General features: G+C 36.3%; 1 protein-coding gene across 4 annotated transcripts in view; it reads right to left on the bottom strand.

Moving 5' to 3' along the window:
* The window catches only part of NUBPL (NUBP iron-sulfur cluster assembly factor, mitochondrial), a 222955-nt gene that overhangs the window by 10913 nt on the left and 185118 nt on the right, over nucleotides 1-26924 (bottom strand). For 3 of the 4 annotated variants that reach the window (XM_046009993.1, XM_046009994.1, XM_046009996.1), the window contains 2 exons: nucleotides 23449-23534; nucleotides 2124-2244 (listed from right to left, as the gene is read on the bottom strand). In XM_046009993.1, coding sequence (XP_045865949.1) covers nucleotides 2124-2244; nucleotides 23449-23534 — 207 coding nt within the window. The remainder of the gene's footprint in view (nucleotides 1-2123; nucleotides 2245-23448; nucleotides 23535-26924) is intronic. The other variant, XM_046009995.1, reaches the window with a different exon arrangement.

Here is a 26924-nt window from a genome sequence, read left to right as displayed (position 1 = left end):
GCCTTCTAGAGACTCATATCCTACCTATAAGCAAAGAAGAATTGATGAAGAAAGAGGAAAAGCTTTTTAGAAAACAGGTGGCACACCATAGTGAGACTGGTAATGGGCTAACGGCTGTTTAACAGAGAGGGATAAAAAGGAATAAAGATATGTAGAGTGGGTAAAGTGCAGCCTGGCCTTGAAATTATCTTTGAGGGGCTAGGTTTGAAGGAAGCAAGGGCATATTTTGGAGACATAATGAGTATGCATAATCTGTTCTTGTAGGTAATACCAAGAAAGTTCTGACAGCCATTTTACCGAATAATTTTTTAAATATAGCCCAATGGATGTAAGTAAATTAAGAGGCAGCCAGGGAGTCAGTAAAGGACATATAAGGGTTCCTGGGGAATTCAACCAGCCAGAAGGCCGTAACTGGAAGAGCTCTTACCCTGACTTCAGTTCCTCCTTCCTGCCTCCAGGCCTCTTTGTTATTGGAGTCCCTGCTCCAGATCATGGGAGGTCTCACTGGGCCCCATGACTGCATTAAAAGGAGGAGATGTGCCCAGCCTTGGAACTCTGAATTATTTTTCCCAGAACACTATTAGATACAACAATCTATAAGCACTATCTGTTTTTTGTGATCAGTAATCAGTGTTTCTGACACTTTTTTAGGGTAACTAAACATTTGTGAGCTGTTGATTAAAATGTAACTTCCATATGTGAGGTTGTTTCTCTATGAGATATATTTCAAATTCAAAATAAGTGATTTACGATATTGTACCACCCATTTATAAATCAGGGAATTATAATATTGTCAGTAAAATTCAATAATACCATTATAATTACACATTTACTTTATTACATAAGTGAATGTCAATCTGTTGTTATTATGCAGATTTGGGAAGTTGAACTTTCTAGGTTAGTTAAATAAAAAACAGTTGCAGAATATAATTAGTGGCTATAATTATAGCAATGTATCAAAATATATCATTAGTATTCACCTGGTACTGTGGTGGCTTCTACAGTGCAAATGCATAATAACAATAACACATTTAACATCAACTTTTAGAAATTTAATTATAATAATGTTTTGAAATTCCCTGATCTCTAAGGGATCTTAATTGTTAACTACCTAAAACTAATAATTTACTCTCTTCCTCCCTTATTCAGCATCTAACATCTGCCTTTGCCCAGAACAGAAACTCATTCAAAAGGAAAATATCAACACGTTTTCTAAAACGTCCATTAAGTTGCCTGTGGATTTTTAAAGAATTATGTTTTTGTTTTTGTTTTTTTTAAAATATTTTATTTTATTTATTTGTCAGAGAGAAGGAGAGAGAGAGAGAGCACACAGGCAGGCAGAGGTGGAGAGAGAAGCAGTCTCCCTGCTGAGCAAGGAGACCATGCGGGACTCGATCCCAGGACCCTGGGATCATGACCTGAGCTGAAGGCAGCGGCTTAACCCACTGAGCCACCCAGGCGTCCCAAGAATTATGTTTTACCTAAAATCCGTGTTTTGCTCACTTAACACCTGATTTTACTTCTCACAACACTAATTAATCCTTCAATTCAGTAACGTGAACAGTACATATAATGTTTATTTCAGGTGCCATATCTCTTGGACCAAAAACATATAAAGAGATTACAGAAAACAGAAGACATTATCTTTCTAGAACAAAAGGAGTGGTAAGTTCAGAACTTATCAGAAAGGCATTTTTTCATATACACCAAGAACTGACACTTAGAAAGGTTGCTACAACACATTAACCAGATGTTTTCATATACCTCTTTATATTGAAAGACGTGTCCCCTTAGCAAACAACCGATGACCATTATTTAAAATAAGGACTTCAAATTACAGTACTCAAAACATGAAACTCTTCTCAAATTCAAGATACAGGCAGTTTTTACCTACAGCAAAAGTTATACTTGGCAGAACAAACCTCCTCTTCAAAAAGCCTTCTACTAATGAAATATTATAAAAAGCAAAGGAAGGTTAACACATACAACTCCCAATAGTATCTTAATTTAAAACACAAAACTGAAGAGAGTTCATCGTTTTCTGAGACATTCTTCATCACCATGCTTTATCCCCACCTTCCTTTCTGCCATTTCCTTTGCAAAAGAATATCCTGTGGTCTTACCTAGAACATCAAGATCAAGAGTCTGTGCTAGTCTTCTTGCACCATCAGCACCAAAAATATGAGTTCTATGTTTACATTTTGGACACTGGAAAACACTCATATTTTGGACCAGGCCCAGAATCTAGAATAAGAAAAACCACTGAAATTAAAACAAAATTAAACCAAAACTTTTTTCCATTTTATTTCTTTTCAGTATTCCAAAATTCATTGTTTATGTACCACACCCAGTGCTCCATGCAATATGTGCCCTCCTTAATACCCACCACCAGGCTCACCCAACTCCCTCCTCTCCAAAACCCTCAGTTTGTTTCTCAGAGTCCACAGTCTCTCATGGTTTGTCTCCCCCTCTGATTTCCCCCATCTCACTTCTCTTTTAATCCATTATTTCAACAAGTTTTTACTCAGTGCTCACTGGGTTCTAGTGATACAGTCATGAATAAGTTATGGTCTCTGCTTTAAAGGGAATTCACAAACTAGTGGGAGAGCAAGACACATGTAATTAACTTTAGTAATGTGATAAATGCTAAAGATAATGAAATGACAGGGATAAGAAAAATTCTGTCTGGGAAGAATAAGAGATATCTCTGAGCTGCCCATTATTACCCAGAATTGTTTCACTGGGTTGAGGGTGAGAAGGGTTGAGGCAGGAATTCTAGGCAGAAAGTGGAACACAAGTCAAGACAGTGAAATATAACTGCACATGGCTTATTTGGGCTGCACACTCTTGGGGGGCAAAGGCAGAAGCTGGTTTGATAAGGGAGGTCAGAGTCCAATGGCAAGGTGCTAAATGCCATTCATGATTTTCTTCTTTCTTTTTTTTTTTTTTTTTAAGATTTTATTTATTTATTTGACAGAGAGAGATCACAAATAGGCAGAGAGGCAGGCAGAGAGAGAGAAGAGGAAGCAGGCTCCCCGCCAAGGAGAGAGCCTGATGCGGGGCTCAATCCCAGGACCCCGGGATCATGACCTGAGCCAAAGGCAGAGGCTTTAACCCACTGAGCCACCCAGGCGCCCCCATGATTTTCTTCTTGTGGCAACAGAAAACCACAAAAGGTTTTTCAAGTTGAAAAGATGGTCCCACAAAAGGTTTTTCAAGTTGACAAGATGGTCCTAAGAGGTAATATTACACAATCAGATCTGTATTTTAGAAATTCAGCTCTGATAGCAATACAGAAATAATAAGCTGAAAGACAGAGGTGGAAAAAAATGGAAAAGAGGCTATTGTGAATGAAGTCTCATGGTAAATGATAGCTAACAAATACTGAGTGCTTATTATATACCAGGCACTGGGATAAGTGTTTTAGATGAACTATCTTATTTACTCCTATCAAAAACTTTATGAGATGTGTATTTTGTCATCCTCATTCCATTGCTGAGAAAAAGAACACAGCTAGCAAAACACTAAAGCTCAACTCTTATCAGAATGTTATCATTTGAAACAAAAATTTAAAGTCTTATAGAAAGTGTCCATCTCCGAGTTTCCTTAGTTTCTGGAACAAAATAGATACTTTATAAACATGTGCTGACTAAATAGGCTCTGCAAATATAATTCTTATTCATGTTTCTTTTAATCCCATTTTCTTATTAATGAAAAGCAGTGAGTCTCTTCTAGAATAAAAATAAGGAACACAATTATCAAAGGCTTAGAGATAACATGTCTCTATCATCCTATCAACTCCACCAAAAAGATCATCATTATAGGAGATATCTCTGTTAGAACATTGGCATTTTAAATGAAGAATAGCACTAACAATTCACAATGAACCATACAGACAAGAAAATTTCTTATTCTTTCTGAAGAGGGAAACAGAACAGACTAAAGTTTCCCAGAACATATGCAAATGAAGACAAATTGTGAGGGACATAAATTTGTAGCTAAGCATTTTCCAAGCATCTAATATATCTTTTGCTGATGCGAAGTATTATAAAAAATAAATCATACTGTACTTTGGTAATTCAATACCATCTCCAAAAAGCCAGCAGAAAACATAGCTAAAGATCACACACCTTATTTGTTTACTCAGTATGTCTGTATCATACACCCACTGCTTGGGCAGTTTTACTGCCATTTATGTTAACGTGATATATTCCCCTCACTGTAGAACTTTCAACTTAAACATAAAAATATCACACAAGAAATGGGAAAAGGGAGAACACTTAAATATTGTGAAAATGTAGGTGAGGGTATATTCTAATCCAGAGAGAATACGAAAAGCATCTCTACTCCAGAATCTCTTGGACTCCCCAAGACATAGGAGGGTATGGGGCAAGAGTGTATTTTCAACCTACATTATTAACTTATTATCAATATCTTATTATTGTTCTCCATGGCTTATATATATGTCTCAGTCATGTTCTCTATACAGACTACAAAATGTCACAAACATAAAACTGTAAGCAAACTCAGTATTTTTTTTTTAAGATTTTTTTTTTTTATTTATTTGACAGAGAGAGATCATAAGTAGGCAGAGAGGCAGACAGAGAGAGTGAGAGGGAAGCAGGCTCCCTGCTGAGCAGAGAGCCCAATGTGGGACTCGATCCCAGGACCCTGAGATCATGACCTGAGCCGAAGGCAGCAGCTCAAACCACTGAGCCACCCAGGCGCCCCGCAAACTCAATATTTAATAAGCTCCTATTACATGCCAGTAACAGAGCTAAACAAAAGGAGTAGCATACAGTGGTAAGCAAAACAGACTTGATCCTTGCCCTCCTGGAGCTTGTGTACTAATTAGAGAAGCAGACTGAACAATTAATAGTTCAAAAATCTACTTTGAAGATGGAAGAGCTTCTCTGGAAGCAAAGCACAGAGAATTATGAGAGCGTAGAACAGAGAGAACTGTATCTATCCTAAGAGTCACAGAGGAGTTTCTTGAGGAAATATGTGACCTAAAAGCTAAAGAAAAAGCAGGTAAAAATTAGGAGAAAAGGAGGGAAAACTCTCAAGGAAGAAGTAGGGGGACAAGTCTCCTTCAAGGAACTGAAAGACCAGCATGGCTGAGTTATGGTGTGAGCAGTGTGAGATTTTTCTAGCAGGACAAAAAGCACTAAACATAAATAAAAAATTATTTTGTTCAACTGACTACATTAAAATGAGTAACTTAATTGAAAGACAAGTGAAAAGACAAGCTATAAAGGAGATGGGAGATACATTATATTATATATTATAATATATAATTATATTATATATTATATATATATATATTATATATATAATATATATATATATTATATATATATTATATATATATATATTATATATATAATATATATTATATTATATATATATATATATATAATATATATATATTATAATACACATCCATGTGTATTATAATACATATATTATAATATATTATATATTATAATACACATCTATGACAAGGGGCTTTTATCTGGAATATATAAAGAACTCTACAAGCCAATAAGAGAACATCAGAAATTTTTTTAAAATGGGCAAGACTGGGGCGCCGGGGTGGCTCAGTGGGTTAAAGCCTCTGCCTTTCGCTCAGGTCATGATCCCAGGGTCCTAGGATCGAGCCCCGCATCGGGCTCTCTGCTTGGCGGGAAGCCTGCTTCCTCCTCTCTCTCTCTCTGCCTGCCTCTCTCCCTACTTGTGATCTCTATCTGTCAAATAAATAAATAAAATCTTTAAAAAATAAAAAAATAAATAATAAATAAATAAAATGGGCAAGACTTAACAGGCACTCCTTAAAGACCAATAAACTTGAAAAAAAAGTTTTCAACCTCACTAATCATCAGAGAAATGCAAATTAAAACCACAATGAGATACCACACATTCATTCTTAAGACCTGATTAGAAACAGTTGAATGTCTATAAGACAACAATAACATCAAATACCAAAACATGGTGAGGACATAGAGCAAGTAAAATTCATAGTTTCAGCTGAATGCAAACTGGTACAACCATTTTAAGCTGATATAACCATTTTGGAAAACTGGAAAATTTATTTAAATTCAATTTAATTAACATATACTGTATTATTAATTTCAGAGGCAGAATTTAGTGATTCATCAGTTGTAACACTCAGTGCTCATTACTTCAAGTGCCCTCCTTAATATCACCCAGCTACCCCAACCCTCTCCCTTTTCCCTTCCAGCAAATCTTAGCTTGTTTCCTAGAGTTAAGAGTCTCTTACGGTTTATCTCCCCCTGATTTTGTTGTTTTATTTTTAACTCTCTTCCCCTATGATCCTCTGTTTTGTTTCTTAAATTCCACATGAGTGAGATCATATGATAACTGTCTTTCTCTGACTGACTTATTTTGTTTAGCATAATACCCTCTACTTCCATCCACATTGTTGCAAATCACATCGATTTTATTTTCTCAAGTATGGTGAGTGTGTAGTGGTATCTCATTGTGTTGGACTATTCAAATCATTAATCTGTTTATACTGTGAACTGTATTTCCTAGAATCTTTCTTCCTTTATAGCTCCTCGTTAAAGTTCCCTAAAAGTAAAATGACACAAGTTTTAGGAGGTGGAAGTGAAGCCATAGGCATTACACTCTATAGTTTCCCTCGGTTAGAGGTGGAAAAAAAATTTGCTGGACCGCAGGTATATTCCAGTTGGTCCTCTTTCTTCCTGACATTGGGCCCATCCTCTGCACTGAGGTTTTAATTTGCATTGCCATAATTATTTAAAAAGTTGAGCATATTTTTACATGTTTATTGATCATTTGCATATTCTCCTCTGTAAAGTGTTCAGTTCTCTTGTTTATTTTTTCCATTGATTATATAGGTCTTCTTATTGAATTATAAGAATTCCTAGTTTTTCAATAGAATTCCTTTGTTGATTGGTTCTCAACTTCGATATTGATTACACTGAGTTAAATAAATATATTATTAAAATTAAGGTCACCTGGGTTTTTCCCTACATTTTAAAATTTTACACTGAGCTAAGTATATTATTTAAATTAAGGTCATCTGGGTTTTCCCCTACATTTTAAAATTCCCTACATTTAAAAAATCTGGGTTTCCCCCTACATCTTAAAATACATTTCCCTACATTTTAAAACACTTTAAAAAGTACTAAAAATTTTTACATCACATTTGTGACTTGCATTACATTTCTATTGGATAGCACTGTTGCAGACAACTAAAGAGTGACCATAGAACTGATTTTGGTAGTTCCCCTTAATTTTACGTTGTTTCAATGTCCTAAAGATGAACAAGAACATTTATGAGGATCAATGACTTATGAGTACTTTTAAAAACTGAAGAAACATGAAACATTTACCTTCAAGACTATACAGGAAAGATAAACTGTCAAGTTTCTTTGCTTTTAGTTGAAATTACATCAACTGAGTGTGGTAACACACACATATTTATCTGATTAATTAGAAAAAGAGAACAAATTACTTATTAAAATATGCAGAGTATATGGCAGACAACTTTTTGAAACCACAGGGTTAGCTGGAAGAAAATTCAGAAAAGAACCTCGAGTATTAAGAAGATCAGAAAACACTATGCTAGTTTTTAAGAGTAGAGTTCTATAATCAATGAGTTTTGAACAGGAGCAGTTAATAAAATAAGAAAGAACATTAGAATATCCATATGACAATTTTATTTAAAAAAAATTCTTTTAAACAGGAAAGCGTTCATGTCCATACCATCCTCTACTGTCCTCCCGGCCACAAGCCTTATACTGTGTGAATACTTTATGTGTTCTTAAGCTGTTTATTATAGAGCTATTACGTGTATCTTTGATAGTAGAAACATTAGAAAGCAGATGCTTTGCCAGAGCTTAATTTACATAATACCATTGAGATGCAGCTGTAAGCATGCTCAATCATTTTTTAATGTCTCATCAAAATATAAGATCCTTTTTTTGTGTCAACTAGACTCAAATAAAAAAAAATTTCAGAGGAAGAATGTATAAGATCCTTATCTCTTTTTATTCTGCTAGTTGTATACTGAAAGTAAATGCTACATGCCTGCTTAACATCAGCCACCACAAACCTTTTATGTGTTATTTTTATGTTATTCCAATCCATTGTTGCCTCAGAAAGGTACTTCTTTTATTAACTTAAAAAAAATTGACTTTCTTGAAATATCAATGTTGCTCTGAAATATTGGATTTTTGTGTCCAACTGAATTAAGCAAGCTCAAAAGGCCCCAATTTTAATTTCTTCTTGGTATTTTAAATTCAGATTCAGGTAAGTAAGAAGTAAGATTTTCAGGCCACTATTTAATCCAATTTCTCAAGGTTACAATCAGGTTAAATTCTTGCTAGTTGGAAATTGTTACAAGGATTAAAAACTATGATTTAAGAAAAAATGAGGAGAAATTGACTGTTAAACAGAGAATGAATAATAATAACTGAAATAGATTAGATTCTTAAGTGCTATTCAGTTCCCCATTAGCACTGAACCAATTTTCAGTATATTTCCTGAAACAAGTGTACAAATATTATAATTTTTTTAAAGACTTATTTTCATTTACTTTGGAGAGAGATAGTTTGAGTGAGCATAGCGGAGACGAGCAGAGAGAGAGGGAGAGAGAAGTCCCAAGCAGACTCTGCACTTGGGAGTCTGCAGCGGGGCTCGATTCCGTGACCCTGAGATCATCACCTAAGCCGAAATCAAGGTGGGATGCTTAACTGACTTGGTCACCCAGGTGCTCCCAAATATAATAATTTTAAAAAATGAGATGGGTGGCTTGTTTTCTCTTTCAGAAGAAGTAGTCTGGCATGGAAAGAACAATGAATGGGGAAACCTGCATTCATGTTCCTTTTAGGAACCAATTAAATAGTTGTGGGTCCATGAGGTACAATTCAACTTTTTTATGTCCTGAATCCCAAAATGAGGGTTTACAACAAATGATGATCTCTATAATAATGACCCCTAAAATCTAACACTAGAACAATGACATTCAGAGCCACCCTTATAATACCATATATACATATGGTATTATTTTGATATAATTTGATATACATATGTATAATCTCATTGAATTGCCAAAAGGACCAATGAAATGGATCACAAAACATTGAATGTATATTATTTGCTCTAGATCACATAGTTAATATAAAATATAGCCAAAATTCAAACCAGCTGGATCATTGGTTTGTATGTGGAAGTCACCAAGAAAGACAAGTAAATGAACTCCAGGATTTTGTCCTTAGAACTAGGTGGCCTGAAACAATGATGAGTCAATACAGTTTAGTAGGGCAATTTAGCACAGTAATTAAGAGCACAGTTATAAAGGAAGGACTAATTTGAACCCTCTTCATACTAACTGCTGCAATCTAGGAGGCTTTAGACTTCACTTCCTTCTCCTGGCCATGGAACTCCCCTTGCCTAAAACACATTCATTATACCTCTCTTGACTATCACCTAAACCTATGGCCCCTTAACTCCTCCCCATTTTTCAATCCACCCATTTCCTGTCTCACTTGCCCACCTAGACAATCAGAACCCAATGGTAAGCAAATTTATACTAAAATCTATCTATCTATTAAAATCTATACTTTGTTTCCAGGTCAACTGTAGCAGACAGGTAGCTGTCGACCTAAGTCCATGGTCTCATCTTCTGTGAAACAGATCTAACCTACATTTCTTGGGCTCCCTGAGAAATGTGATAAGTGACCACATGACTGAGTTTTAGTGAAATGTGTACACACACGTATGTATGTCTGGTCCATAAAAATTTCCATAAGCATGTCTTTGTGCTATCTTTCCCTTCTGGCTGGCTCAAATGAGGATAGCCCCAAAGGTGGGCTTAGAACTCACATTTGAACATGGCAGAGGCTACAGTGGCCAAATAACTTCCTGGAAGAAGACCACTCTGATCACCTGTTCATCTCTGAGTACTGTTCCATGAGCAAGAAATAAACTGCTATTGTATTTGCATCATTATATATTTGTTTATTTGTGACAGTAATGAACTATATTAAATAATGCAAATTTTATTTAAATTTTTTAAAATAATGCAAATTTTAAATAAATTTTTTTTTAAGATTTTATTTATTTATTTGACAGACAGAGATCACAAGTAGTCCTAGTGGCAGCAGAGAGAGAGGGAGGAGGAAGCAGGCTCCCTTTTTGAGCAGAGAGCCCAATGCGGGGCTCGATCCCAGGACTCTGGGATCATGACCTGAGCCGAAGGCAGAGGCTTTAACCCACTGAGCCACCCAGGCGCCCCGAATTTTAAATAATTTTAGACTCTATATAACTTTAGCAATTTAATCTGTATAAAGAGAATGGTTTAGGCTCAAGTGAAGTACTCAAGGAATAAGGAAATCTCAAAGACACTATTCATCTAAATTTTTAACAATTTCTTATTAAAATTCTTATTAGCAAAAAAGGGACTAGTCAAAATATGGAGGCGAAATACATAAATATCTATGAATTACAAATTTATCTGTTTCACGATAACATTCTAAAAGTAATTATAATAAACAACATTAGTTACATTGACATTGTTTGGTCAGCCTGTGCCAAACACTGTGCTATACCCTTTGTGGGCATTATCTCATTTATTTCTCCCCTCAAACTTCTGAGGGAAACAGTACTATAATTCCTGCATTATGAATTAAATAATTTGAGTAGGTCCTACAGCTACAAAGTGAGAGAGGTAGGATTTGAACTATAGCATTCAGACTCCTGAGCTCATTCTCTTTACCACTATGTAAAAATGTCTCTGTAAGTAGCACCCTATTGCTTAAAAAATATTTATAAAATTTCTAAAGCAATTTAATTTGCAACCATAAAAGAGGTTATACATATATTAAAGAATATAGCTCTCTCAGTGCTAAGAAAAAAAATCAATCTGTGTAAAAGAGGCTACAAATATACAGATTAATAAATCTGTTTTTGTGAGAAGGGATGATCACATATATCATGTGATCTGAATAGTACTAAAAAGGCAAACACCAAATCATTTTCTCTACTAGTCTCTTCCTTGCCAAACAGTTTTAAATCACAACCCTCATAGAGAATAAGGGCAGGGATTTGTGACTGAGAATGTAGCCTCTTATTTCTACCTCACTGTCATCCTGAGCAAAAAACTAGCTCCTGGTAGATTTATTAATGGCAGCCTAACTCTCAAAATCTCTTAGATTTCTGCCATTTTTTTTTCTAACCATCCCACCCTATGTAATCAATTGCCAAGCTGTCAATTCTTTCTTCAAAATGCCAACTACATTTATTCCCCTTTCCATCTTCAATGCTGTTATTCTAGATCAGACTCTTCCTCCCTATCACCTACATCAGTGTTTTTCCAAATTATTAAAACTGTAGGCAGAGGGAGAAGAGCCCAAGCAGCCTCCCTGCTAAATGCAGAGGGAGCTCAGTCTCAGGACTTTGAGATCAGAACCTGAGCAGATACCAAGAGTGAGCAGGCACCCCTCTATTGATCAAATATGAGACTGAGGTGAATAGGCCATCAATCTGTTTGAAAGCATATAAATCATCCTTCTCTAAGCTTTAAAGAGGCCATCTCCATAGCAGAGTCCAGGGAGAAACATAGCATGTGTGTGGGAGTGTGTATCTGGAGGGGCCTTTTGGAGCCGTAGGAGATTGAAGAGAAGAAGAGCAGCGATTCTAGAAACAGAAAATCGACCACTTTCTGAAAGAGCTCTACGAAAAGCATTCAGGGGAAAAAAGGATCTGGTGAGTAGATTACTTAGACCTGTCCCTGGCAAGGATGGTGCAATTCTGGCTCAGGCAAAGACATGTGAGAATCACTGCAACAGGCCACTCCCCCAGAAGATCAGCAAGAACATCTAGCCAAGACCAAGCTCACCGATCAAGGAGAATAGCAGAATTCCAGAGGAGGGGAAAGCAAAGCATGGAATTTTTGGCTTTCTCCCCATGATTCTTTAGTCTTGCAAAGTTAATTAAATTAAAAAAATTTTTTTTCGTATTCTAATTTTTTAAACTTTTACTCTTTCCTCTTTTAAAGTTTTTTAAATAGTTTATCTTAACAATACCCTTCTTAAAAAAATCTTTTTGAACCTTCATTATTATAGTCATATTTTATCCTTCATTGTATCTAGCTTTATTTTTTGTATACATATAGGGTGTTTTCTTCTGAAAAATTTTGGAATACAACTTCTTCTAATAGAGCAAAATATACCCTAAATCTAGCACAGGGCTTTGTTCTAGTCTCCAGCCTGAGCAAATTCTCTCCACTTTCTTTGTCTTTCTTTTCCCAACCAACTTATCTTATCAACTCCTTTTTTAGAATTTAAAAAAAATTTTTCATCTTTATAGGGGCGCCTGGGTGGCTCAGTGGGTTAAAGCCTCTGCCTTTGGCTCAGGTCGTGATCTCAGGTTCTGGGATTGAGCCCCACATCAGGCTCTCTGCTCAGTGGGGAGCCTGCTTCCCTTCCTCTCTCTCTGCCTGCCTCTCTGCCTGCTTGTGATCCCTCTCTGTCATGTAAATAAATAAAAATCTTAAAAAAAAATTTATTTTTATTTTTTAAAAAAATTATTTTTATTCCTTAAAAAATAAAAATTTTCATCTTTACAGTCATATTCCATCCTTCATCGTGTTTACCCTTATTTTTATATATGTATGTTTTTCTTTCTTTAAAATTTTGGGAGGCAGTTTCTTCTAAGAGACCAAAATGCACCCCAATCAAGTGGCTGGCTCTGTTCTATTCACCAGTCTTATATATACATATATATTTTAAAAATTTTTATTTAATTTAATTTTTTTTAACTTCATTTTACCCACTTTCTTCTCCCCAACATTTGGGGTCACTTTTGATTTGGTTAACGCACATTTTTCTGGGGTCTTTGCCACCCTTTTAGTATTTTATTCTCTCGTTCATATATTCTTATCTAGATAAAATGACAAGGCGGAAAAACTCACCACAAAAAAAAAAAAAAAAAGAAAGAATAAGAGGCAGTACCAAAGGCTAGGGACCTAATCAATAAGGACACTGGTAATGTGTCAGATCTAGAGTTCAGAATGATGATTCTCAAGGTGCTAGCTGGGCTCGAAAAAGGCATAGATGTTAGAGAAACCCTGTCTGGAGAAATAAAAGAACTAAAATACAACCAAGCTGAAATAAAAAAACCTATTAATGAGGTGTAACAAAAAATGGAGGCTTTTACTGCCAAGATAAATGAGGCAGGAGAGAGAATTAATGATATAGAAGACAAAATGATGGAGAATAAAGAAGCTGAGCAAAAAAAGAGAAAACTACTGGACCACGAGGGGAGAATTCGCGAGATAGTGATATCATAAGATGAAACAATATTAGAATAATTGGGATTCCAGAAGAAGAAGAAAGAGAGAGGGGGCCGAAGGTATATTGGAGTGAATTATTGTAGAGAATTTCCCTAATAAGGCAAAGGGAACAAGCATCAAAATCCAGGAGGTGCAGAGAATCCCCCTCAAAATCAGTAAGAATAGGTCCACACCCCGTCATCTAATATTAAAACTTACAAGTCTCAGTGACAAAGAGAAAATCCTGAAAGCAGCTTGGGACAAAAAGTCTGTAACATACAATGGTAAAAATATTAGATTGTCGGCAGACTTATCCACAGAGACCTGGCAGTCCAGGAAGAGCTGGCATGATATATTCAGAGCACTAAATGAGAAAAACATGCAGCCAAGAATACTATATCCAGCTAGGCTATCACTGAAAATAGAAGGAGACACAAAAAGCTTCCAGGACAAACAAAAACTAAAAGAAGTTGCAAATACCAAACCAGCTCTACAGGAAATACTGAAAGGGGTCCTCTAAGCAAACAGAGAGCCTAAAAGTAGTAGACCAGAAAGGAACAGAGACAATATACCATAACAGTCACCTTATAGGCAATACAATGGCACTAAATTCATATCTCTCAATAGTTACCCTGAATGTAAATGGACTAAATGACCCAATCAAAAGACAGAGGGTATCAGAATGGATTAAAAAAAACAAAACCGATCAATATGCTGTCTACAAGAAACTCATTTTAGACCCAAAGACACCTCCAGATTTAAAGTGAGGAGATGGAAAACAATTTACTATGCTAATGGACATCAAAAGAAAGCTGGGGTGGCAATCCTTATATCAGATAAATTAGATTTTAAGCCAAAGACGATAATAAGAGATGAGATAGGACACTATATCATACTCAAAAGGTGTGTCCAACAAGAAGATCTAACAATTTTAAATATCTATGCCCCTAACGTGGGAGCAGCCAACTATATAAACCAATTAATAACAAAATCAAAGAAACACATCAATAATAATACAGTAATAGTAGGGGACTTTAACACTCCCCTCACTGAAATGGACAGATCATCCAAGCAAAAGATCAACAAGGAAAAAAATGGCACACTGGACCAGATAGACATCACAGATATATTCAGAACATTCCATCCCAAAGCAAAAGAATACACATTCTTCCCTAGTGCACATGGAACATTCTCCAGAATAGATCACATCCTGTGTCACAAATCAGGTCTCAACTGGTACCAAAAGATTGGGAGCATTCCCTACATACTTTCGACCACAATGCTCTGAAGCTAGAACTCAATCACAAGAGGAAATTTGGAAAGACCCCAAATACATGGAGGCTAAAGGGCATCCTACTAAAGAATGAATGGGTCAACCAGGAAATTAAAGAAGAATTGAAAAAAATTCACGGAAACAAATGATAAAAGCACAGCTGTTCAAAATCTGTGGGACATAGCAAAGGAAGTCCTGAGAGGAAAGTATACAGTGATACAAGCTTTTCTCAAGAAACAAGAAAGGTCTCAAGTACACAACCTAACCCTACACCTAAAGGAGCTGGAGAAAGAACAGCAAAGAAAGCCTAAACCCAGCAGGAGAAGAGAAATAATAAAGATCAGAGTAGAAAAAAATGAAATAGAAACCAAAAAAACAATAGAACACATCAATGAAACTAGGAGCTGGTTCTTTGAAAGAATTAATAAGACTGATAAACCCCTGGCCAGACTTATCAAAAAGAAAGTAAATAAATAAAATCATGAATGAGAGAGGAGAGATCACAACCAACACCAAAGAAATACAAACAATTATAAGAACATATTATGAGCAACTATATGCCAGCAAATTTTACTATCTGGAAGAAATGGATGCTTTCCTAGAGACACATCAACTACCAAAACTGAACCAGGAAGAAACAGAAAATCTGAACAGACCCATAACCAGGAAAGAGACTGAAGCAGTCATCAAAAATCTCCCAAAACATCCACAAATCAACCAATGTGATACAATACATTAATAAAGGAAAGAAAAGAACCATATGATACTCTCAATAAATGCTGAAAAAGCATTTGACAAAGTACAGCATCCTTTCTTGATCAAAACTCTTCAAAGTGTAGGGTACATACCTCAATATCATCAAAGCCATCTATGAAAAACCCACAACAAATATCATTCTCAATGGAGAAAAACTGAGAGTTTTTCCGCTAAGGTCAGGAACACGGCAGGGATGTCCATTATCACCACTGCTATTCAACATAGTACTAGAAGTCCTAGCCTCAGCAATCAGACAACAAAAAGAAATTAAAGGCATCCAAATAGGCAAAGAAGAAGTCAAACTATCACTCTCTGCAGATGATATGATACTTTATATGGAAAACCCAGAAGACTCCATGCCAAATCTGCTAGAACTTGTACAGGAATTCAGTAGAGTGTCAGGATATAAAATCAAAGCACAGAAATCAGTTGCATTTCTATACATCAATAACAAGATAGAAGAAAGAGAAAGTAAGGAGCCAATCCCATTTACAACTGCACCCAAAACCATAAGGTACCTAGGAATAAACCTAACCGAAGAGGCAAGGAAACTACTCAGAAAACTATAAAGTACTCATAAAGAAATTGAGGAAGACACAAAGAAATGAAAAAATGTTTCATGCTCATGGACTGGAAGAACAAATATTGTGAAAATGTTTATGCTACCTAAAGCAATCTACATGTTTAATGCAATCGCTATCAAAATACCATCCATTTTTTTCAAAGAAATGGAACAAATAATCCTAAAATTTATATAAAACCAGAAAAGACCTCAAATAGCCAGAGGAATGTTGAAAAAGAAAGCCAACATTGGTGGCATCACAATTCCAGACTTCAAGCTCTATTACAAAGCTGTCATCATCAAGACAGTATGGTACTGGCACAAAAACAGACACATAGATCAATGGAACAGAATAGAGAGCCCAGAAATAGACCCTCAACTCTATGTTTAATTAATCTTTGATAAAGCAGGAAAGAATGTCCAATGGAAAAAAAGACAGTCTCTTCAACAAATGATGTTGGGAAAATTGGACAGCCACATGCAGAAAAATGAAACTGGACCATTTCCTTACACCACACATGAAAATAGACTCAAAATGGATGAAGGACCTCAATGTGAGAAAGGAATCCATCAAAATCCTTGAGGAGAACACAGGCAGTTGCCGCAGCAACTTCTTCCTAGAAACATCACCAAAGGAAAGGGAAGCAAGGGCAAAAATGAACTACTGGGACTTCATCAAGATCAAAAGCTTTTGCACAGCAAAGGAAATAGTCAACAAAACCAAAGACAACTGACAGAATGGGAGAAGATATTTGAAAATGACATATCAGATAAAGGACTAGTATCCAAAATTTACCAAGATTTATAAGAACTTATCAAGCTCAACACCCAAAGAACAAATAATCCAATCAAGAAATGGGCAGAGGACTTGAACAGACATTTCTGCAAAGAAGACATCCAGATGGCCAAAAGACACATGAAAAAGTGATACACATCACTCGGCAGCAGGGAAATACCAATCAAAACCACAATGAGATACCACCTCACACCAGTCAGAATGGCTAAAATTAACAAGTCAGGAAATGACAGATGCTGGCGAGGATGTGGAGAAAGGAGAACCCTCCTACACTGTTGGTGGGAATGCAAGCTGGTGCAACCACGCTGGAAAACAGCATGGAGGTTCCTCAAAAAGTTGAAAGTAGAGCTACCTTATGACCCAGCACTTGCACTACTGGGTATTTACCCTAAAGATACAAACATAGTGATCTGAAGGGGCACGTGCACCCAAATGTTTATAGCAGCAATGTCCACAATAGCCAACCTATGGAAAGAACCTAGATGTCCATCAACAGATGAATGGATAAAGAAGATGTGGTATATATATATACAATGGAATACGATGCAGCCATCAAAAGAAATGAAATCTTGCCATTTGCAATGATGTGGATGGAACTAGAGGGTGTTATGCTGAGCAAAATAAGTCAATCAGAGAAAGACAATTATCATATGATCTCCATGATATGAAGAATTTGAGAGGCAACATGGCGGGTTTGGGGGATAGGGAAGGAAAAAATAGAACAAGATGGGATCAGGAGGGAAACAAATTATAAGAGACTCTTAATCTCACAGAACAAACTGAGGGTTGCTGGGGGAAGGGGTAGGGAGAGGATGGTTGGGTTATGGACATTGGGGAGGATATGTGCTATGGTGAGTGCTGTTAAGTGTGTAAACCTAGCGATCCACAGACCTGTACCCCTGGAGCTAATCATACATTATATGTTAATAAAAAATAAAAATTTAATTAAAAAAAAACCTGTCTTACCATAAGAGAAGTATTTTAAATTTTGATCCAAAGTAAATGCATACTTATATATACGTACAACTGAGACCAAATCTTTATTAAATAACACTTTGTCTTCCTAAGAGCAATCTACCCTAATATTGTTTAAAACCTTTGGTTTTGGGGTACCTGGGTGGCTCAGTCAGTTAAACATCTGCCTTCAACTCAGGCTGTGATCCTGGGGTCCTGGGATCAAGACCCACGTCAGGCTCCCTACTCAGAAGCGAGTCTGCTTCTCCCTCTTCCTCTGCTGTTGTGCTTTCTCTCTCTATCATAAACAAATGAGCAAACAAATAAATAATCTTAAAATAAGAATTCTAAAACCTTTGGCTTCATCTCTCACTGTATTGGTTTCATGTTGGTGGGTCACAACCTGCTGTATAAACTCTGACCGTTGCAAATACTTCTTAATGCTTTCACTCTCCTGGCTCCTGTCCTTTCTATTCATTTCCACCAAATTAAATATTTTTAAAGCTCTATTCTAATTAAGTCTATTTCCCAACCAACATCATTTGTGGACTCTTCTAAAAGTCTCAAGAAGCAAGTTCAAATCCTCAGCTCAGTGGCTGAAGCTAACCAAACCTGGGCCTAACAGAGCCACACCGAAACATGCAACTTCAACTATATACAAACTGAACAATCCTGAACACAACTTGTGATCTGATTCTTTTCAGACTAAATTCTGTCTCTATTCTAATCCTCTGATAGGACTATGAAAATCCTACTCCATTCATTCATTCTGTGTATATTTAGTGAGCAGCTATATGTTCTTGGCACAGAGGGAGGTAAGGGGTCCCTTAACTCAGAGCTTACAGCATGGCACTACAAATGTGAAAGTACTGACAAATACGGAAACAGTGACAAAAAGGGAAATAGAGCGTTACTAGATCACGCACTAGAACGAGTTCACCTGGTTAACAGGCAAAGGGCAGTCTCCCAGAAAAAGAATGATTTAATCTAAGTAGCAAAGGATAAAAAGGAGCTACCAAGTGAAAAATGAGGGTAAAGGGCTTTCATGTGGAGAAACAGCATGCTCAAGGCCACGAAGAAAGAAACTTTGTGGAAATCTACAAGAAGAAGATGATCAGTCTCACTGACAGAGAGAATGCAAGGCAGAGTGGCCTGTGGGTTGGGGATAAAGACAACAGCAGATTGTGGCTGGCATTATATACCGGGTCAAATGTCTATATGATAAGTATTTATCATATGCCTGCTATAAATGCTCATTTATATAGTTATAAGTTATACTTATTAATAATAAGTATATTATTTATATATATATAAATATATATATATATATATATTATTTAGGCATATATATATGCCTGCATATAAATGCTCAGGTAACTGAGCATTTAAGAATAGTTAAGGCATGTTTTCTTGCCCTCCAGGAACTCACTTCTGTGGAGACTGACAGGTAAACCGTAGTGGGATAAGAGCCAAACCAGATATATGTTCAAGTAGTTCAGAGAAAAGATTAACCTTTTCTGGGAGTCTGATAAAAGCTTCCTAGAGAAAGTAATGCCTGAGCAGGGATCTGAAACGTGAATCTGAGTTCCCAAGCTAACAATGGCCTATCAGGAAAGGGACCAGGATATGCAAAATAACTTGGACATGAAAAAAATCATGACTTTTCCATGAAAGCCCTACTTTAATAGCCCAAAGAAGAAAGTGTCTTGTATTCTTCAGAATTCAGAACCCCTTCACCATTATAGAGCTAGTCTACAGGATGATAAGGTACTTGGCAAAAAAGGCTTCGTTCGTCTTTTTTTTTTCTAATCAATAAGGGACCTAATCACAGTATTTTGCTTATAGAAGGTACTCAGTAGGAGTAAATATATATATTTGTAAAATAAACTATTTATTGAGTTAAAATTAACTAAGGGATCCTTATGTACAGAAGGAGTAAGAGAGAAATACACTTTAATATATTTTTCAGGAGCTGGGAAGGAGACTGCCCAAGGAGTCAGGGCTGGATAGTGAAATCCCTGTAACTCTAAAAGTTCAAATGGTAGAAGAGCTCCAAATTGAGGTACCTGGGCTTCCACTGTAGAAGAAGCAATAAAAACAGGTAAAAATGACATAAGGCAAGAAGTACCCACCGTTCAAAATGTGTAAGATTGAAAAAAATTTATTATTTAAAAAAAAAAAACAGTCTATCTACAAAAACTGAGATAATCCAGGATTTGGCAGAGCTGATACGATTTCAGGCACAGAACAAAGAATTTCAAAGTTATCTCTTCTTCTCCTTCACCTATCCAAGCCTTGAGGGTTTGTTTGTTTTTTCAAGACTTTATGTATTTATTTGCGAGAGAGAGTGAGTCAAATAGAGAGCACAGGAGTGGGGGGAGGGGCAGAGGGAGAAGCAGACTCCCTGCTGAGAAGAGAGCCCTTTGTGGGGCTGGATCCCAGGACCCTGGGATCATGACCTGTGTGCTAAAGACAGATGCTTAACCAATTGAGCCACATAGGCACCCCAAGCCTTGAATTTTAAGAAACCATTTAAATTAACTTTAAAATGTTCTTGTAGACATTACAAAACTGTCCATACCAATGAATTTCAATGACATCACTGTTTCCATGGTAACTAATGCACTTCAAAAGGGGAAAAAACAGAAAGCAAGACTAAAAACCAGGGGAAAAAATGAAGTGGTATAAACAAAGCATAATATTACTCCTTTGCATTTATGGCACACTTTCTAATTTCAAATGCTTTGCCATTACTTAGACTCCAAGGCTCTTAAATGCCAGAAAGATCTCAGAAATAATCAGATCCACATCCCACTCACAGCCAGGATTCCCTTTACAATGATTCCCTTCCCAATACAATGGTTGTCCAATTGTTTATAGAGCTCACTGCCAGGATTCCCTTCCCAATACAATGGTTGTCCAATTGTTTATAGAGCTCATTGCTGGAAAGTTCTCTCATTCACTTGCAAAGATTACCAAGCACCTATCTTGTTCTGCAGGTTTAAGAGATGATTAAGATATTCTACCTCCTTTTAAAATTTTTGTTATTTAGAAATAATTGAAACATAGGGGTGGAAAAAAAAAGAGGGTTATAATAAAGATACAGGACAATGTTAAAGAGCCAACTTGGAAGGATCATACATTTCCAATGACTTTCACTTGTATTCCATTTCAGCCCCACATACCCATAACCAACCACACCCTGGGCTTTGTCATGACCCAGAACCATTCCAATTTTGCAAACTTAAACCCCAACATTAACTTTCTGTTTACAAACAGCTCTTTCATTCCCTAATACTCCACTAGTCTATGAGCTTTATGCAGCCCAAGATCTTTCACTTGAAATATTTCCTCGCTGTATTTCGTTGCTGATATCTTTAACTTTTATTTTCAGTGACACCCACCTAGCAATAGCCTAATATGAATGTAGTGAACATCCCCCTTCCTTATTGTTATGTTCCATAGGAGTCTCTGTTTCACCCTTTGTTCCTTTTCCTTGAGTGTAGAGGAAAATCTGTTAGAACAATTATGAAATTGTTTGCCTCTTTTACTTACAGGGCCATAAGTATCAGGTGTTGTGGATAAGTGAAAATAACCTAAAGACTTAAAGGTACATGTGCTGAATTTGCCAACTATGGTCATTAGACCCCCTAGTAAAGTGCATGTAAAACCTGCCCCATAGTCATAGTCACATCAAGTGACAACACTGGGTGAAATAGTCTCTTGGTGTACAAAATGATAATTTACAGAGTGGAGAATAAAAAGTACTGGTTTCTGCTTTTTTTAAAAAATATTTATTTATTTATTTGACAGACAGAGATGACAAGTTGGCAGAGAGGCAGAGAGAAAGGAGGAAGCAGGCTCCCCGCTGCACAGAGAGCCCCATGCGGGGCTTGATCCCAGGACCCTGAGACCATGACCTGAGCCGAAGGCAGAGGCCCCAACTCACTGGCCACCCAGGCGCCCCTGGTTTCTGCTTTTTAAAAAATTTTTCCCCCAAGAATTTCACAATGCTTTTAAGTAAATGACATATGACTCTATCCTCATCTTACAGAATGAGAAATTAAGCATTCACTGATATGCTGATAGGATTACTATTACCCTTGAAGTGGCAATAACAGACCATTGGCCCTGTTACATAATTTCTGCTAGAAAGAAGGATTATGTATCACTTGCTCTCGTAATTTTTAGCAGATAGCTCTCTAACTTTTTGCTGACTTATATTTTAAAATCCAATATAAATATTCTTATTTAGTTATTTGGGTAGGTAATACTTGTACCTGGTTTATCTTGGAGGGCATAACAGGACGTCACATTGCTCAAACTATGTGTTTGAGACATTTTTCTATGGTGTGTATTTGGTTACCATTGCTTTAAAAAAATTTCCAAGCTAAAATTCCCAACAGAGAATACAATGGGGGTTTTATCACTCATTTATCCAAATATAAAGATTGGACTTAAACACTTGCTGATCATGAAAATACTCTCAGATCATCCTTATCAGGCCCTTCAATTTCCTAAGACAATGTGGACAGTGCAGAGCTCCATGGCTTGTTAATGCCTACAGCTCTGCACTAACCGGCAAGGGAGAAGAGGTACCTATCAAAGAGGATCATCTCAACTCCACTACTCTACTGTTTTACACTTTTCAGATGCTCCCCTGAGAGAAAAACATTTATGAGAGTCCATTCATGCTAGTGCATCACTGGATCTCATATCATTTGAGTTTCATTGAAGAATTCAATGGAAGTTATGAATTCTCTCCATACCAAAACAAACTCAAAGTGAACACATCATTTGGGGATGAGGAAAAGGAGGAAGGAGAAAGAATCATGAGACCCCTGAAGCTAATTCATGGCTGAAATCTAAAAAACTCTGCTCTATAAGCTCTAAAATCTATTCCTGAATTAAACTAGGCCACTAGATAGTCATATAGATGGAGGCATCATATTAGCTTTGTACAAAAGTGCTTGTTCTAAACCATACTCTGACGTAAGACCACTTGCTTTTGCTGATGCACGCTAGGAGGAAGAAACCTCTATTTATGGTTAAAAAAAAGGTAATGAGAATGTGTTCACCATATAAAGGGTTACTTTATTCAGAGAACCTAGGAGAGATTTATGCCTCTCTGGTCTCAGTTCTCCTCTCAAATGCTGTGCTCTAACCTTATGGAAATGGGCAGTTTTATAAAGGCCCTACATCGTTGCTAGAAAATTCATGGATTACTTCCGGCATGTATTTAAGTCCCTTAATGGCCTGAAGTTTGTTTACAGATTCACTTCTGATTCCGATTTAATTGTGTTTTGTCTTAATATTACATTTTTATTTTGTCATATTGTATAGAAAATCCTTAGATACGTTTTAGAAGATGGTGAGCTATGAATGAGTTATGAATGAGACAGAAGGAAAAAAGTCACCTTTTTCACCTGTCCTCCTATCAGTGCCTTACTGAAGTATCTCCTTCTAAACACTGATGTGGGGTTTTTTTGGTCAATAATATCTGCAAGTATCTGGAGAGGTAGTATTTGGTCACAAAACTCATACCTGAAAGATGTTTCAGAATTCTTCTAAAAATATTTTAATGCAATTAGAATTTTTCTTGATTAATATAATATATATACATGTTTGCACCTATACACATGTTGTTAAAGTAACCATAAAGATGAAGTAGGGTTTTCTACAGATTTCTGCACAGAACTAAATTAAAATTTGGACTGTATTTCTCAATGACTTGTTTCTTCAGTTAGAGTGTTTCGTATTATAACAATGAAGCTGTAAATGCTTACAGGCACATGGACTTTTCGAAACATCTCAGCACCCTTGCGTGCATCCATCAGTGCAATGTCCTGGGGTGTGGAGACAATCACAGCACCTAACCAACAGAAAACAAAACAAAAAGAAAGTAAAATGATGCCATCATTTAATTCTTTTTTTTTTCATTTTTTTAATTTTAAATTTTTTAAATTTATTTATTTTTTCAGCGTAACAGTATTCATTGTTTTTGCACAACACCCAGTGCTCCATGCAATACGTGCCCTCCCTATTACCCACCACCTGTTCCCCCAACCTCCCACCCCAACCCTTCAAAACCCTCAGGTTGTTTTACAGAGTCCATAGTCTCTCATGGTTCGCCTCCCCTTCCAATTTTTTTTTTTTTATAAACATATAATGTATTTTTATCCCCAGGGGTACAGGTCTGTGACACATAGATCAGTGCCATCATTTAATTCTTTATGGAAAGATTACTTCCATAATTACATTGCTTACATGCCAAAAGAGTACTACATTAACTATTTAGGTAATTTGTATACACTTTAGACACATGAATGCGAAAGATGAGGAAATTTCTACCTTGCTCTTGTCTATTTTTGACTCCTCACTTCTAAACAACAACTGAATGACCGATGATTCAAGATGACAGATGTATCATCAGAACTTTCTTCCCAGACAAGGTGCTAGTTAGAAGATGCACAAGACAGGCACTACTTTCAAGAAGCTAATAATCTACTTGGAAAATCCAAAAATTAAGGATCACAACACAATGTGCTAAGCAATGTAACAGAAGTATACGTATGCCTCTTTGATACTAAGGAGTTAAAAAGGAGAAATAAAGGAAAAGAGAAGTAATCCATTCTACGGGTCAGAAAGGCAAAGATGATAATGCATGGGATGAAAAAGGAGAGGAAAGGTTTCAGAGAGAGGTGATTCCTGAGCTGAATCCTGAAAGTTTGTATTAAAGAAATTCACTAGTGTAAAAGGCTCTATAGAGAATAGTTTGGTCGGTAAAACTAGAAGTTGTGGTAGAAACCGAGATGCAAAACAGAGGTGGCCTTGATGAAAGCAGTACCAAAAGTAGGTGGAGAGCAAGGCTTTCCTAGGTTTCTACTATGACCCAAGCAGAAACCAGATGGTTCTACCATAGTGTTTTGAGAGAAAGTGCAGTGTAAACTTTTAAGTAGAAACACCAGAGGGCTGGTTATGATTTGCAGTTTGTGATTTCTTAAATTTTGTGGGTTCTTCTAGATGATAACCTGAAAAATAATTAACATAAACATATTCTACATGACCTGGATGACCATCATCTTCTAACTAAATATACATTGACATGACATTTCAGAGCTCCAAACCATCAAATTGGCACCAAGTGATAGTAGTTCATCACAACTTATGAAAAGATAAGTAGTATCAACAATAAATAATGGACTATATCAAATGAAGATCATATGATACTACAAAGTATTGCTGAAGGGACATTTTAAAGTCAAAACAAAGACAAGTCAGGGGAACCAAGTCAGCACAAAGCACACTGCAATACAAGCTTGCCAAACTCAAAAAATGTGTGCTATAAGAGTTAGCTTGAAAATTCATCTTGAAATCAGTATTTTCCTTTCAGCCAAAACACACTCCAACTTTAATATTAATGTCATTAATTTTAATTTTATTGATTTTTTAAAAGTTTTGCTTTTTTTTTACTCTAATGTTTTTAGTTTTTAAAAAATTATTTAAGAGCTATAAATTTAAGGAATTTATATTTACACATAGTTAAGTAGTCTTATCATAAAAATAAGTCAATATGGGGTATGGAACAAATGATTTTTCCCTCAGAAGGAGGGCCTATTCATTACTCAAGTTTGAGAAACCCTATCTTTGGAATTCCAACAGAATCAGAATTCGAATTTTTATTCCACAGCCAACTTCCTCTGTCACTAAGGTAATTACCTTAATCTCTCTGAGACTGGTATTACCATGCCATTTTGTAGAGGAGGAAACTAAATTTCAGAGAAATAATTAAATGAAACTAATATGCCTAAGATGCCTGACATGATGCCTAGACACAGGATAAACATTCAGTCAGTAAAAGGTAGCTGATGTTGTTGTTGTTATTAATAAAATGTCTTAGAAGTTGCTGGGAAGGTCATTTCTATACGAACCATTAGTCAGCTCATTCTACTTTTCAAACTGTTCCATGGGTCACTACAGCCTTCTATTTTTATTTGCTCTGCCCAAGGAACCAAAAACTAGTCAACCGTTCTCTTTCCTGTCTTTCAAAGATTGATGGAACTCACATCTCTGTAAAAACTATACTCAACTCTACTTCACAGATCCAATATACATCCACAATTTGCCACTGTCTAGGTTCTTTTATCAATCTATTTCACTGTTTTTTCATATCCAGGCATTTGGAAGGAATCAGATTCCAGTTCTGCCCCCATCCAGCTGTGTGACTGACCTTTGGCAAGTAACTCAGAATCACTCTATGACTCAGTTTCCTTAGTTGTAACATTAATGCAAGGACTAGATAGTCTCCAAGGTCTCAGCTAGCTCTGATTATATGCTTTAGCACTGCCTCTTAACTATAGTTTCTAAAACCACTCCTGTTCATCCTGACTGTTCAGTGAACCTATTTAAGTGAATGTGAAATACTATCCCACTCCAAGAATAATGACCTCTCAATCGCAGAGCTACTCTCTTCATGTAAATAAAACCTCCTTGGCTATTTCCACCAAATTCTGTCTTAATTATATACCTGTACACAGGGGGGTTTCTATTGCATTAGCCCTAAAAAGCACTTTTAGCTTTTACACTTTCAGCTATACTCATTTTATTATTCTAAATAGCCTTTGTCTACTATTTGTCTTACCACTGAACAATACAATTTCATGGGCAGTTATGATTTTTCTCATTTTTTAATCAAACAAAACTGCTATAATGCCATGTACAAAATAGGCACTTAACAAAAAATAGGTGATTTAAATAATTTTCTTTTATTTTCAAATCATCTATCCTGGACTACTGCTGCAGGAACTCTTAGTTGGTAACTCCTTGAACTAGAAGTTAAGAGCTCTGGATTCTGGCTCTGTTTACTATGTCTTTGTAACTATACAACCTTGAATAGTTCACTAAATCTCAATACATCTCAATGAACTCTTCTGTAAAATCCACCTATTTCCATTATTCCTATTTAACTTAAAGAGATGTCCCATTAAAAAAAAAAAGAATGTGAAAGTGTTATAAAAATACTTGGTGACAGGGGCGCCTGGGTGGCTCAGTGGGTTAAAGCCTCTGCCTTCGGCTCAGGTCATGATCCCAGGGTTCTGGGATAGAGCCCCGCATCGGGCTCTCTGCTCTGCGGACAGCCTGCTTCCTCCTCTCTCTCTCTGCCTGCCTCTCTGCCTACTTGTGATCTCTGCCTGTCAAATAAATAAATAAAACCTTAAAAAAAAAATACTTGGTGACATTATTTTGATAGCTTTAAGATCCT

Source organism: Meles meles, chromosome 6 (genome assembly GCF_922984935.1).
Source record: "Meles meles chromosome 6, mMelMel3.1 paternal haplotype, whole genome shotgun sequence".
NCBI classification, from domain to species: Eukaryota; Metazoa; Chordata; class Mammalia; order Carnivora; family Mustelidae; genus Meles; species Meles meles.
The sequence above is the reverse complement of the archived record's forward strand: the minus strand, read 5'-3'. Positions and strand labels throughout refer to the sequence as shown.